The sequence below is a fragment of the Micropterus dolomieu genome, linkage group LG12, assembly GCF_021292245.1.
Source record: "Micropterus dolomieu isolate WLL.071019.BEF.003 ecotype Adirondacks linkage group LG12, ASM2129224v1, whole genome shotgun sequence".
Classification (NCBI taxonomy): Eukaryota; Metazoa; Chordata; class Actinopteri; order Centrarchiformes; family Centrarchidae; genus Micropterus; species Micropterus dolomieu.
Genome location: NC_060161.1, coordinates 15,372,571 through 15,387,803, shown reverse-complemented (window position 1 = coordinate 15,387,803; position 15,233 = coordinate 15,372,571). Strand labels below are relative to the sequence as shown.

Below are 15,233 nucleotides of genomic sequence, written 5' to 3'. Positions count from 1 at the left end.
AACAAGAGCAGAGAAATAATCAGAGGACTAAACAATGAGGAGGAAGATGATTGAGCGAGAAATAAACTACCAAGAACTAGACAGTACAATAAAAACCCTTTCCTCCATTAAAAATGAACTCATGTTTAGTCACTGTGACCTTGTCCAAAAGACGGACCAAAATCCATGTGACACTTAAATAATCATGTATGACAGAAGTGCTGATTAAAAAAAATAATGCTCTTACTTTCATTGATATGAAGCGAATAACACCAGGACAAGTGTGCCGGGATCTTAAGATGGGAAGTAGCCTGTGATCTGGCAGGCTATAACGATGCAAAACATTACAGAGATTCTTCAAAGAGCCTCTCTAGATGGGAATCATCACCAACCACCCTCTCACTCACTCACACAGACAGCGCTACAACCTCAGGTCACCTCCAACTCTCTCACTCTTACAGATGAGGTGTAAAGATGAACAGCGACAAAACCAAAGTGCCTGAAGCAAAGCCCCCGGTGTCGCAAAAATGACTTCTAAACAAACAAACAAACCGAATACTACATAGTTTATGAATCACAGCCTTTTCCTCACGCTACCTACCTACAAACCTACACACTCGCATCCAAATCTCGCAGTCTGTTGAAGTCTCAACCCATCTCCCATCTATTCGTCTACCTCTGTCACGCACACAGTCCAGGAATCAACAGGAACGTGTCCAGAAAACATCAGATGTTCTGCAGAAAGGGAGTATGTGTTTGTTCCCGAGCTCATTAGTCAGTCAGTCATTAGCTGGTTTCACATGATAAACCATCAACTTGTGTGATGAGCAATTTGCACAGGACAGATGCTCCAGGTCCTCAGGTCCCATCAAGAACTGGTCCTTTGGGACACCTGGGGCAGATTTATTACTTGAATCACACCAATTCTTTTTTCTTTTTAAAAAAACAAAACAAACGGGTCCTTGATGTGAGACCAAGGTAAAGAAAGCAGCCTTTTTATTTCCAGCCAGCAGCAATGTCGTTTAAAACAACACAGTAAGGATGTCTTAAAAAAGCAGTTGATGGCTACTTTTGTGATATTGTGCTTAAAGAGGCCAAAACTGCGTATCACTCGGTTACTACTGTAGTCCGTAAGCTAGGTGGGCATGCTAACAGTTGCAGCTTTAGTAGAGCATATAAACACTGTTGATTCCATTTCTTATACTTTTGCTCTTGTATTTTTTTTTTTCCAGGATTGAAAAATATGTACACCACCCTTCACTCTTTAAATGTCGAGTATCACGTAATGTGTATGGGGTTGTAGCCATACACATTGCTTCAGCATGTGGAGAAACACACGAATAGTTAACTGATCGGGGGAGGGGATTATCAAAGGGTCAATTAAGGTAGACAGATTTAAAGTTCTTCCTGGACAGCAGTGTTTATTTTTTGTTATCCTAGTGTTCAGAACAAATTTATTTTTTATAATTCATTGCCTCATGTCAGTGACTTAAAGAGCCTGCGATTAGAAAAGATTTACAAACCCTGATTTCTTTTTGTTGTCGCTATAAAGAATACACACAAACGCCGACATTATTCAGTCTTCGACTCTTCTAAATTTAACCAGCAATGTGCATTGAAGACAAACAGCCACAGGTGCACTGAGCTCTATGGGCCATGCCACCTTACTTGTCGCTTTCTGTTACACACTCCATCTTGATTGCCCTTTTGCCGTTTTCCCCCCGCTCATCTATCCATCTATCTTTACCCTCCTGCCTCATGTCTTGTCGCTTTACTGCCCATCACTTTCCTCCCCTCTCTTTTTGCTGCTGGATTTGTGACATTTTACTGCTTGCACACATGGCTCATCCTTTGCGCGCGCACACATACACAAACATACTGATAGACCAAGACACACATACAGGAGATAAACAGGGCTTTCTGAAATGCCAAACATAATTCCACACAACAGAGGAGAGCAGCATGTTCTCAAGTGTCAACCAAGTAACTCAAACTTTGGTTGGTGCATTCTGGTTTTCACTTGAATTGAAAAGGTAAAACGATACTTCACATGCTGAGGAATTGTCATGATTACAGGAGCCACACAACTCAAAGAAAGATTTGTAAAGCTTAGTGTGGTCTTTCTCAGATTTGCTGTGGCCACATTTTCTTCATTGGGGGGGGGGGGGCAGAGTTATGAGGATGTCAGTCTTCAGCGTCATATCTCTTGTGAGCAGACCAAAGCATTAATCGTTCTTGGATGTGTTGCCAACACTCTGGCTTACTGGTGACATTCCAACACGGCACTAGCAACACTCTCCAAAGCTACCACTCACAAACCCAAAGAAAACACTGAACCACAACTCTTGTTGTAGACAATAAAGGAACATCTTCATTGGTCTCCATCAGCACATGATTATCTTGTCATAGTGCTCTAGATTCAGCCAACTATGTATGCTTATTTATACACATATCAGCCACCTGCTAAATGAAATTAATTAGCTAGGACAGAAAACACTTGCTGAATTAAGTAGGGTGTCCACGTCAAACAAGTGTCACATTTTCAAACTATTTACTTCAGCAAAACAATAATTTATTTGTTTGGGTTTTTTTTTTGAGCCACAGGAGCAGACAACATATTACTGTGGTTCTACGGTACACAATCCAGGTTTTCAGGAGCCCATCTGGTTTTCAGTGTAGAAGGCTACTCAACTCATGGACAGAATCAAACTTGTGATGCCAGGTGGTTGCAGTTAACTATCTGGTAAGATGGAAAACCTGAGCTCTTAATGTGTGTTGTCATAAATAATGTGCATATTTTTTTTCAAGCTGGCAATGGATGATTTCATGCCATTCATCCATTATTAAACAATACAGGTGCATGGACCCTGGGACATCAAACCCAACCAGACCACTCTTAACAACAGGCAGGCTTTAAATTCAGTGGTGTGAGAATGTTGAATGTTGCTTGTTTTGCTCAACAGAATCTTTGAAAAGAGATGTCAAAGTTTCAGACTGCCACCAGCAGTCTTCAGAGAAACACGTTTAATTCAAAACCTTGTAACAGTTATCCAGTGTGTTTTGCATCAATGTACCGTTTTCTGCCGGTGTCAATGTGATACAAAGCTTTTATACTAGTTTGATGGTACAGAATGGAAAGTTCTCCAATTCATGTCTGATCAGCACATGCACCAGGGTTGCTCACAGTATCTTGTTGCACACACTGTCCTCTGTCGTTTTGTCCTTCCAAAAGAAATCCTACTTTTACACTGAGAAACAGCTGTTGCCATTGCAGAGAATTATTTCAATTGCAGCCAGCGTAAGAGAGGTACAGAGGTTGGCATCCTAGTGTGTTTACATAATCAATTGAGGAGAGGACAAAGTGTCCACAAGCCCATCACATCCTGGCTAACATCAAACACTTTCTCACTCTATTAGAAGGGAACATTTATCTATTAAATCTGTGCTGACAGTTTGTCAAGCACACTCCAACTTAAATGAGAAATTAGAGTTGAGAAAACCAATTTGACTTGCAATTTCACCTCATCATGACTAATTCAAAGCAGACTGAGGAATTACTATGACTGAGCAGACTGAATTTTCAGTTCCACTACGCTACAGCTATCCCTTTATTCTCATCACCCCGATTTTCATCTCTCTACATGTAAGAAACACTGTATGAAATACAGCAAAGCAAATGTTAAATGAAACCATTAACTGATCTTTTATTTATTTATATAAAAAATAAATATTTTTTTTTTATTTTTAATATTATACTCCACATCCTGTATAATGGGTACCCAAAACGGCAAACACAAGTGGATAAACTCTTACTGACCTATGGATGTAAACTCACACCTCCAAATGAATTTACATTAACCCCTGCTGACATTCATTCTTGTTTAAATTACACTCAAAATAGGACATGAAGAGCTTTTCTTTACTTGGTTGTGCAAAAAAAACACAATAAAAATAAGCATCATTGCTCATTTTCTGCCACTCTGTTTAACAAAGACAACATTTTAATATGTCACTGGCATTTCAGCTTTTAAATAGGCTTTACTGAGGCTTAATAACTGGAATGTGTCTTTTCACTTAGCAACTATATAAATGTTACATTTCCAAGAATTTGAAATTATTTAGTTGCTTTTCCATCTTACCAGCATCTCTACACAAAAAAAACAACTCAACTGCTGAGAAGACTTGCTCACCTTGATAATTGACTACCCTGGCTTCACCTTGAAATTAAATGCTTTAATTTACACAGTAATAAATCTATGTTGACACTGCTCATGGTATTAATAGCTCAACACAACTTTCATCTCAATGTACAGGGCAAAAAAGGCACATGTGAATTCGCTGTTAAGAGTTACTTCAAATTACCTCAGACTCATCCAGACAGCAAATGGACCTTTTTCCATAGCAGGGTGAAAATGAAAGATGCAAATGTTTCAATTCTGTACTTCTTTCTTATCCAACTGAACCAGTAACTAGCTTTAAACAAATTGTCAACCATCTGTTAAAGTAAGTACTTGGAGTGGCAGAGTTGTTTTAACACCAACTTTCATTAGGCTGACAAAAACAAAAATAGTACAATTTTCCCAGTCTGACTGACTTAACACTGTGTACCACACTAAGTATCATGTTTATAAGGTGTTTTAAAAATAAAGCACACAATACCAAAGAATCCAAGACTTTTTACTTTCTTTGTACGGGTGCAGACTCCGGGTGGCTTTGTCTGATTAGGAGTGTAAATATTTGTGGTAAGGTAAAGGTGTGGGAGACGTGTGATGCTGTTCATGACATCATTGGTTTATATGACTGGTACATGAACAACCCATGCAGCTCATTTATTTTTTAATTACCTCCACCTTCTCAATCTGTTAGCTCAAAAAACATTTGCACTAGGTGATAATGTTTAGCACAATCTCCCTAGAGGCTTCTGTGTTTTTGCAAAGATATATTCGTCAGTTTTAGATACAGGGTATGTTTTCAGTCTGAAAACCAAGAAATAAAGAGTATTAGAGAGCAAGTAATCAACCAGAGAGGTCACACAAAGATGTAAGAAGTGTCTAGGAACACTGAAACACCACTTCACAGTAACCTGTTGTACTCTGCAGACTGGCTTTAATTGTTTGAGATAGGCTCTTATCAAGCCATTCACAGCAAACCAATACAGAGAACACCGTCACATTTAAATCTCTGCTGTCAAGAGAATATCGCTCCTCAGGGTCTAATGCAGTTGCCTACTTTTCTGCTTGACAACAAAGCATTTTGACATATTCCACAGTTTTCCATCAGCTCAAGAGGTCATGCTTTTCTCACCCCGCAGGAAATAATGATGAGCATGTTAAATGCAAATGAAAGCAGGAAAAAGCTGCAGACAAAGCACCAGCACCCTCAAGCACACATGGCAGGATGTCCTACCTTGACCCCTCGCACTCTGAACTCGGCCAGGGCTCGGCTCATCTTGGAAGCGGCTGTCTGCAGGTCCTTCCCGCTGGCGATGACTTTTACCAGCAGGGAGTCATAGTGGGGGGAAATGACAGCACCCTGGAAGGCAGAGGCACTGTCCAGGCGGATGCCCATGCCTTCACCGCTTCGGAAGACCTGGCAGGAACAGAACAGAAAAGCGACGAGTGAAGGACTTTATATAACAAAAAAATCTTGATATTTAAAAAAAATAAGATTACAGATTCCCTGCATAAACAAATACATGTTCAAAATACTGTTGTTCATTGACACCAAGTGAATTATTTTAAATAAAAAGGTTAAAGGTGGATTCTGCTGCAGTTAGCAAGAAAATACGCTAGTACAATTTGTCAATTTAAGATTTAGTGTTTTCATTAGAGCAATCATTGTCTCATTCTGCATGGTCCACAAATATCAGTGGATGTATGTTTTTTTTAAAACATTCTTCAGATACTTCTTGCAGGAAATTGAGTGTCGATTATGTGCAACTGCGGTTCCTCAGTAATCAGCTTTATCCGCAGTACTTAGGAAACAATTGTACAAGTAATTGCACCCCTCTGTCTCAGCTCACAGGAGGATAAAAGATCAGCTGTCTAGTACATGTAGCCATTGCTTCAGAGGTCAAAAGAGGGAGGCAAGAGAGCATACCAGTCACACAACAAAAGTGAAAGACAGGGCATCCAAGTGGTTCGGTGGTCTGAAATGTGTCAGTGTGTTAGAGTTTAAATCCAGCTCTGGATCCTAGTCACGCATTTCTCAGTATTTCATATCACCCACAACTTTAAACTGTCAAATGAAAGTGAACATACCAGGAACCTAAAAACTGCCCAAAATAAATTTGGCAAACTAAAACTTTGACACTGCACCCTTCCCAAAGGTGCAAGACGCAGGGTCAAATGGTTCTTTGCTATTGAGGGTTTACCATTTTAGTGTAGTGGCACAGCATTTTTCATTCCTTACATGTTTAAATTTTAACACATCCACAGCATTTGTTAATGGTTTGTTAGTGGATTGTAAATGTGGACATCGCACATCTCTTAAAACGTAAATTAACCTGCAGACATACGAGAAGAGCAAAATAAAGAGATAAGAGGTGAGAAAACAAGCATGAGATGAGTTAGAAACAGAAAGGCTGGACTGTTCCAAAGCGCTTGGCAAGAGAGCAGAGGAGAGATGTGAAGAGGAGACTGAGGACTGTCCAACACCACAACATATGGAGCCCCTCGAGGGGCCGGAAGAGAAAGGAGAAGAAATTGTAATTATAGCAATGTTGTGCCACAGTGATGATATGCTGGTAATATGTTCAGACAATGTAGATGTGCTGCCAGCATTCCAACAATATTTTTTCATTATACTTTTGCTCTTTACAACTCACCATTTTATCTAAAGTGATTTTGCCTTCATTCAGTTTTGTTCACCTCCAACAGCTTAAAATCATCAAAACACTGTAATTCCAAAACGAAACACACACACACACACACACACACACACACACAAGGAGTTCTAATCTTTTTCAACTTAAAATGGAGGCCAAGCTGAAAGAGACTGCCTACATAAAGCTGTGAATGTATGAGATGCTGAAGGAGCGGAAATTGTCACGAATATTGCTGCACACTCAGAAATGGCCTCTACACCTGTGCAATATGCTGTTTCAAAGCTCAAAGCCCCAATTTCCAGGTTGTGATTTTCATAAAGCCCTGCACACCCCTTTGATTTTCAAGGCTCAAGGCTGGCCATCAACACTTCAAGTGTCATTGAAGTAGATCTCAAAGTTCCACACTCACGCTTTCTGATGTGTATGTGAATAACTCAGCATAGATTCAATTTGAATTCAAAGTGTAGGTTTTTGTATTTGAAGAACGTGATTACAACAGACACCCTTCAAATTTTAAAAAGACTGCTGCAGTGCCAGTACACTTTGTTATTTAGCAAGCTTCAACAGCTTTGCTTGCATAAAACCATTTTCTGAGGACAGAATCATTTTCAAGTAAATACATTTCAGGTAGGGACAATTGTTCAAAATAGACTCGTAGCATTCATGAATGCAACCCCGATCTCTACAGGAGGGAATATTTTACTGAAGCACATAAAACAGGGACACTCATGATTTCTGCAACTGACTGAACAAAAGACAAACTAAGAGTTCAACAAACGGGTGACAGGCAATAAAACCAGGAATGTTTTTTAAAATGTGTACAGTATTTACGTATATTTTTCTTTATCTGGTGTTTTGTAAAGTCGAATGCATCAAATAAAAATCTAACCGTACTTTTGATGAGCCATATTTTGCTACAGTAATCTTGATGACTCAAGTTGCCTATCCTGCTTTGTGTAAATGCCTGTGGGAAAATCTACACTGTTTCCTTTTCCTTTCATTAAATCTTTCCTCTCTGTGAACAAACCTTATTTTCAAATTGTTCTCCGTCGACCCTTAACACTGCAGGCCAAGCATACACATGGACAAATGCAGCTGTTAAGTGTTGGCTGCTGGGGTTTATTTGCACGTCGATATTATATATCACACAAAATATGGTAAAACCTTGCTCACTTTGGAGATGATTCTGCTCTTAGCTTTGACCCATTCAGTCTATACGTCCCCACTAGTTGACTGAGCACCAAGGCCTTTTTCTTCCCAGTTACATCCAGCTGAATAATCACGCAGTTTAGGCACTTTTATCCAGAACAACTTGAAGTGATAAAAGGGGGAGGCGAAGGATCAGAGACAGGCTCAAAAGCTCTTCTGTTCCCTGAAAACCTGGCCTTTGTTGTTGTCTTGCAGTGAAGTTTTTTTTTTTTAAATCATTAGCGCTACCCAACAGCTCTCTTACTCTCTTCACATCTGGAAGCTGCCCACACCATCTAGGGTATCGACTGACTGGGTATCTTGTCATATATTTCCTGAAAGCCAAATGCAACCAGACAAAGAAACAACACTATCGTGAACACATCTGCAAGATTACACATTTTATCAACAAAGAAAACATTTTGAGCCTTTAAATATGGGCCAATATTGTAATACAATACAATTAATACAATTTCCTAACTGTGAACAGTGTTGTCCTGCTTGTGTCAGGAGACTAATCAAACACACTGCAAGACAGATGTTTGCCGTTACACTTTACCACACACACACACACGTACAAATATATGCATATAAATATGTAGTTGGACTGGAATCCACAAAACTAGCACAGTGGAGCCTCAAGTTATTGAAACCACTCAGATATAGGTTGTTTTGCAGAGGAAAACAAATTTAAAAAAATAAAACATTTAATTGCACAGGGCTTTCAGAAACTGTGGATGCACAAAGTATCGTGAATGGCCTTAAGGTTTATAATTAAACTGAGTCTCACTTGATCTACTGTATGAAAGAAACAAATAATCCCAACAAACAATATAGTTTTGCACATAAGGCATGTGTGGAAGCACTTCCATTTTACTTTAGTCTACCATTTCCTAATGAGGGACAATGCGCTTTTAAGTTGACCTTTTGTGTACGCGCCTTTATGAATAGTAAGTTAATTTTGGCTTTGGGGCATATCGATATGAGATGAATGGTGCCACAGCAACAGCACACAGAGATGAGAAACACACTCAACAAGGACTCAAACCTAAACAGTGCCACTAAAGATTTTATAGCCAGACGGGGGAGTGTTGGTGGGAGCAAAAGTGAGAGAAAGAGAGCGAGTGCGAAACTGTACAGGCATAATTGAATGAAAAGCCAAGCACAATGTTAATAATTGAAGTCAAGGTGTCAGCTTCTTTTAGCCCAGGGCACTGTAACAAGAAACCCCCACTTTTTTCTCTCACATTCGCTCCATGTCATTGTCTGTCTCTGTCTTACCACCCTCTCTCTCACGCTCGATAGTCACAGATACTAATAATCTAAGTACAAAGGCTTTGTAATAGACACATACATGCACCGATTTGGATCCCTATTGTCCTGAACTCCCACACATCACTGCCATCTAGCTCACAAGCTCGTGTCAGAACTTCCAGTTTGTTATTAGCTTACTTGTAATAGTATTTCCACAACACGATAACATACCACTGGTGACTTCTCACTGTAGTTTACGCATTTTACTCTGCATTTTGTTCATTTCTCACAGCCTATTGCAAGTCTATTTTAAATCAGTCTCTCTCTCATTTGTCTGTCACCACCTCGCTGTCTACAACTTTCTTCTTTTTCAGTGCTTGATGTGTATCACTCAGAAACACTCTTCATATGCAGCATAGGTCAGTGGTGTATTTCTCTGACACTGTATGAAAGAGCACTGGTCTGCCATGGGCACATTACAAATCCTCACAGCCCGGCCTGCTAGAGCGGTCTTAAAAAAAAATGATTTCTCAAATCTCGAAAAACACACATTTCTCTTCAGGAATTCAGAAAAACAAGTTGATTTCCCCACTGACGCCCATGCATTTTCAAGAATGTCAAAATGGCTTCTCGATGGGTTTCAGAAGCCCAAGTCATAACACTTCCTGAGCGCGTGGCGGAAAGTGAAAAATCTAAAAACAGAAAAAGCCAACAGCATAAAAAAAAAAATGGACTTACAGTGTTTCACTTGACTGTGGTGATATGTTGCCTTACAAGTGGAACAAGGCAAGAGAACATTTGCAAAAAAAAGTGTCAGGGCCCGGGAAGTGTATCTGAATGTTTATTTAAGGAAAGAGAAACTGTGTTACTCTGATGTCAATACAGATTTTGAACACTTTGCTCAGTGACTTGAGAAAATAGGTTTTACCCAAAAAACTGGGAAATAAGTTGTGTGAATTGGAGTAAAAAATGTGTGCTCATGTGCCAAAATGCATTTATCACAGTGCCTTGCAATTTATCATCGAGATAAAAATCACACTCACCATTGTGAATTATATATGATGAAGAGAAGTGGCTCTCTCTACCTAAAGGACAAGAATTCCATTTCACTGCACTTATCCAAAGGACTCAACTCCTGAAACTGCTTCAATTTTCTTCATTAGTTCTTTTAATTTCCACAAGCTCACAGCTTACATAAAGAATAGCTTTAATTTTTGCATCTTTGCCAGACCGCTGAGTTTAAAAGTGCATTCATTGGGTTTGTTTGGCATTAAGCTATAAAAAGCATCTTATAAAGTTTTAATGGCTAATATGTTAGGAATAAATGGCCTATTTATACATCCAGCAGACACAAAGCAAGATTAACTTTCATTTGGATGCAAGTGTTTGGCAACCTGACAAACCTTAAAAGTCAAATATTTACTTAGGTCTGTTTTTGGTCTCAACTAACTCCTGAGGGAGTTAAGCTGCTTAATGCTTCACTATGTTCACCAACAAGACGCCAACTTTGTGCTGGCCATAAAACCAAAACAACAAGCTGAAAGAAGCTAAAACACTCCGTAGAGCTGCGTGGAAAGGCAGACCTGTATGGTAATTCTCAGTGGGTTTGTCACTACAAGCGACCCCTTTCTTATTACATCATTTTACGTCATTGATTGTTGCAGCTTTAATTTGACTGAATTGCTGTGCTGTTCTTAATGTTCGACTTAAAAGCAGATCTTGGGCTAAGTTATACATTCTTGGTGGGGTTCCCATCTCCTTGGTTGACCTACATTATTTTGGTTCATGCTTCCACATTCATATAAAAATTCATATTAGCTTCTGTTGATAAGATACAGTGCTCTTTCTAAGGTATTGTTAGTCTCACAGAGTCAGCATGCATCTCTCAAGCTCAGTTTCACTGCAAGATTTAAGTCTGGAAACATCCAATTGAAAATCGATTCAGCCCGTTCAGATTTGTACCGGACCAATCAGTGATGTTTAGATGACAAATGACCCACTCCCTCGCCAAACTCTGTAGGTTTGTGTTAGATATAAAATGTGTTCTTAAATGTTTCAGTGCATTGCTTCTTGCTTACTTATTGAGTGTGCAAAAAAAAAAAAAAATTAACCCTGATTATGGGTTTTGGCGGTTTCCACCAGTGACTGAACAAGATCCTCAATACTACCCATTTAGGAGATGTAACATGGCAATGGCCCAAATGCTCAGGCTCCTTAAGTGGACCCAAGACCAGATTTCACAGTTAGCTTGCTTTTTTAATAACACTCTCGAAGACACTAAGCCATTTACCACTAGGTTAAATTTCTCCTCTCCACTTTGCCGTTTTTCCCCACTTCACATGCAGTATTCTCCGAGCCTCATTTATCGCCCCTTTCCCCTCCCTAACCTTTCACCTTCTCACTGACTTTCACCCAACTCTTAGTCCTGCTGCTACCTTGTTACATTCCCCTCCCCGCCCCTTCATTGTCAGGTTTTGTTTACGTATGGAGTTGAAAGAGACAGCGCACGTATACTTGATGCTAATGTATGGAGAGGAAACCGTGAGATAACATGCACTGCCTGTACGATGCACAAAGACAAAGTGACAGCAATATCTGAGCTCCAACTGATAGCGTACCAATTAGAGAGGGAGAGCAGCAGACAGAGAGGCAGAGGTAAAGAGAGCAATAAAAGGAAAGAGACAGAATAACAGACATGAGGAGAGAAGGGAATATAAGTGCCATGTTAATGTTTGAAGTCGAGCTGTATGGATGAATCAACGCAGGCGAGCGGTGGTAGGTGAGGGAAGAGAAGCAAGACTGCGAGGACAGATGTCAAGAAGGAAAGAATGAAGTTTGTTCGCTGGTAATTGTTTTTGGCAAGCAAAACCTGATTCTTCACAATTTCTCCACGAAAACTTTGTTGTTGTGCTTTTCTATAATTTTATAGGGGCTAGGCGTATTAATAGACGTAATCCGGATGGGGCCGAAAACCACAACTCGCCCTCAAAGCCCACAAGAACAGTATTAGTTTACTTCTTATGAGTAACTCAAAGAAAAACAGAAATAAAATCGCTGTTTAGATTAACTTTTAATCATTTGACACAGAAACTGTTGCAAACTTCACAACTTGGTCACTAGTTCCAGTGACTCAGTGTCTCAGAAGCATCTTCCTACTTTTTCCTTTCACAGCTAAATGAGTAACTAGGTTGACTCCCAAGGAGGTTGGTGACAGTTTATGGGCAGCACTGGAAAAATCTGGACATCTCCTGAATTTAATTACTTATATCCTCCAAAACTGGGTGTCTCAGTTGACTAGGATGCATGTCTGTATCATGTAACTGCAACGTGCGGAATTAAAATCTGGTCTGGGTATGCTGTCACAAGCCCCCTGAGCCAGTATGTTCAACACAATTTCAATTAGGAAACAGAGCTTCTATTTCATTTTAGCTGGAATCCAAAAGGTAATGCTGATACTGAGAGCTTTAAAAGAGGACAGATGCTCATTATCATTAGTCATTAGTATTTAATGGTTGTAAAGTCTGAAAAATCCCTGCATATTTTAAATTGCAACCTCTTGTCTGGCAAAATGAAATCATATAGCTTCCAATGGAATAGGCAAGTAAAGACATGTGTGGCTCAAGGAAATGTGTTATAGTGTGAGGAGAACAAGGGGAAATGTTTGTGTGCAGTACAGGAGTAGATAAAATGGCTGATGTGGTACAAGAACATAGAGGGACAGCATTTTACACTTGCACATTTTACTCAAAAACATGCACATCAGCAAAATAGATGCTTTAGAAATCAGTGCAACATTAACTCAAATGCCTAAAATGTGAAAAGAAAACCTTGATGCGTGCCTTCAATAATGGAATTCATTCATAGCAAAACTGTCCTTTGAAAACGCATGGGGGGGGGGGGGGACAACACATGCCTTTAATTCCTATACAGCCAGTTATCCTCTGCTGGATTTTGTAATTACTCATAATTTCACATGACACATAGAAATCCATATGGCAGCTTGTGTGAAAAGAACTTGAATGGAGGACTCATTTTGCAGCCATCTCTATTGAGAATTCACATGTTATTGAAGCAGCCCACTCACACAAGTGCCCTGTAGAATCATCTTATATCCACAAAGTCTTCAGAGGCTGAGATAAACTGCTTGGGTGTCAGTATTTTAGTCACGCAATATCATTGGTTTAGCTCAACTCAAGAGACTATAAAGCTATCCAATAGATGGGAGACAATATTGGACATCAACTAGTGTCAGGAGCAGTGTTGATCCTTAATATCGTTGTCCTTTGTCTCAATCGTCAGGTGATGCGGTGGCTCACTTTTACTCTGATTGAAAGAATTTGGCTTCAGTATTTATTTGTTTCACGTCAGTTTGGCAGCCTGAATACAACGTTCAAATGTATAATGCAAACCTGCCTGTCTCCTTTCAGAGATCGCTTTTGTCATTTTTCCTAAAACTAGACAATATTTCTCTAGGGAGTGCAGTAATAAAGCGCTTTTCGACCAAAAGTACCAGGGACTTTTAAGTCCCCAGGTCTATTTTCAAGGAACTAAAAAGGTCCCTTCAGCCCACCGTTGTGTGTGTTTCCACCGTGGTTTAAAGACCTGCGAAGATTAAGCAAATTAACCAGCTGACGTAGGCTGTAGCCATACAAAGGGATGCACAGGCATCATTATATGTAACCACTATCCATGAGCAACATTTACAAAAAACATCAGATTTGACTGGAATATAATGAAAAAGTATAGGCTTGCTTGACCATTAAAGTAGCTTATTTGTGTCAGAGTATAATGAAGAGACACATGATAAAGTCCGTGACACATTTAATAGTAGCCAAACAAACTGGATAAAGCCTTAAAGTTCTTCAAATGACTCCAGGCCAGAGAAAGCAACACAAAAATAAAATCGTGAAAGTTTGGAAGGTTTTAGAAACATTTCCAGCGACAAGAGCTGCAGGACTCACGTCTCTGTCGCCTGAGCGTCGGAGGAACGCGATGTAACGAAATTACCTGCTGTAATCAGCTGTTCCGCTTGTTTTGGAGAGGAGGAGACCGACTTTGGCTCTGTGTGAAAACCTCCTGACTGATGAAAACTTAAAACAACAACAACTTAGGAACCAGTATTTAGCGTAAACACCGCTGCACGCCAGCTGCCATTTCCAATATATTTAATGCCAACATACGATCTCAGGCCGACATCGGCGAGACTTGTGTGGCTTGACTGTTGATTGTGATTTATTGGTTTGCAAAACAACGGTGGAAAAGAGACGAGCAGTCGCAGAAAAACAGCCAACATTCTCCAGTTAAAGCCAGTAGCCTCTACTCACCCCACAGAAATTCACTGCAAGGCAAGCCGCAGAACTACATTTAGACCCTGGTCCCTCCAGTGGAAAAACAGGGAGTTCCTCCAAAAGGTTACTAGTTCTGGGGTATAGTTCCTTTGGTCGAAACACAGCTATAGACAGTGACAGCATCGTGATAAATCTGACAGGTCTGATAGTTTGGTGCACTTAGCATCAGTAACTAAAGGGGGCATGGCTTAGCGAAGAGTCAATTGGGCCCTTGTCACAGTTGCTCAAATCCTAACACTTGCCCATTTTTCCTGCTTCTAACACATCAACTTTAAGGATAAAATGTTCACTTGCTGCCTAATATATCCTACCCAATCTGTGTGTGTATATATGCATGTAAAACACTTGCATCATCTTGTCACAAGATCTGACGTAATTGCTGACGTAATCTGCACTCTGCGCATGCGTTGGCGTCTGTAGCCACCTGTCGGAAGCTCCGTCTTAAACCGGACTCTTATCCAGTTTTAATCCACTCTTTTTTTCCGTTACATTTTTTATATCCTTTTTATTTAACTTAACTTTATTTAAGTTTTACGTGGGTTAAGGATTTTAGTCATCCGACATGGATTTTAAGCTAGATGACCGTAAAAACGCGATCAACGCTACTGACCACAACAAAGCTCCGGTGACTATGATAG

The 15,233-nt window shown here is 39.9% G+C and overlaps 1 protein-coding gene across 5 annotated transcripts in view; it reads right to left on the bottom strand.

The window, feature by feature from the left end:
* The window catches only part of pcxb (pyruvate carboxylase b), a 326,653-nt gene that overhangs the window by 147,057 nt on the left and 164,363 nt on the right, over positions 1–15,233 (bottom strand). For all 5 annotated transcript variants that reach the window (XM_046063782.1, XM_046063778.1, XM_046063780.1 and 2 more), the window contains exon 12: positions 5,386–5,568. In XM_046063782.1, the coding sequence (XP_045919738.1) occupies positions 5,386–5,568 (183 nt within the window). The remainder of the gene's footprint in view (positions 1–5,385; positions 5,569–15,233) is intronic.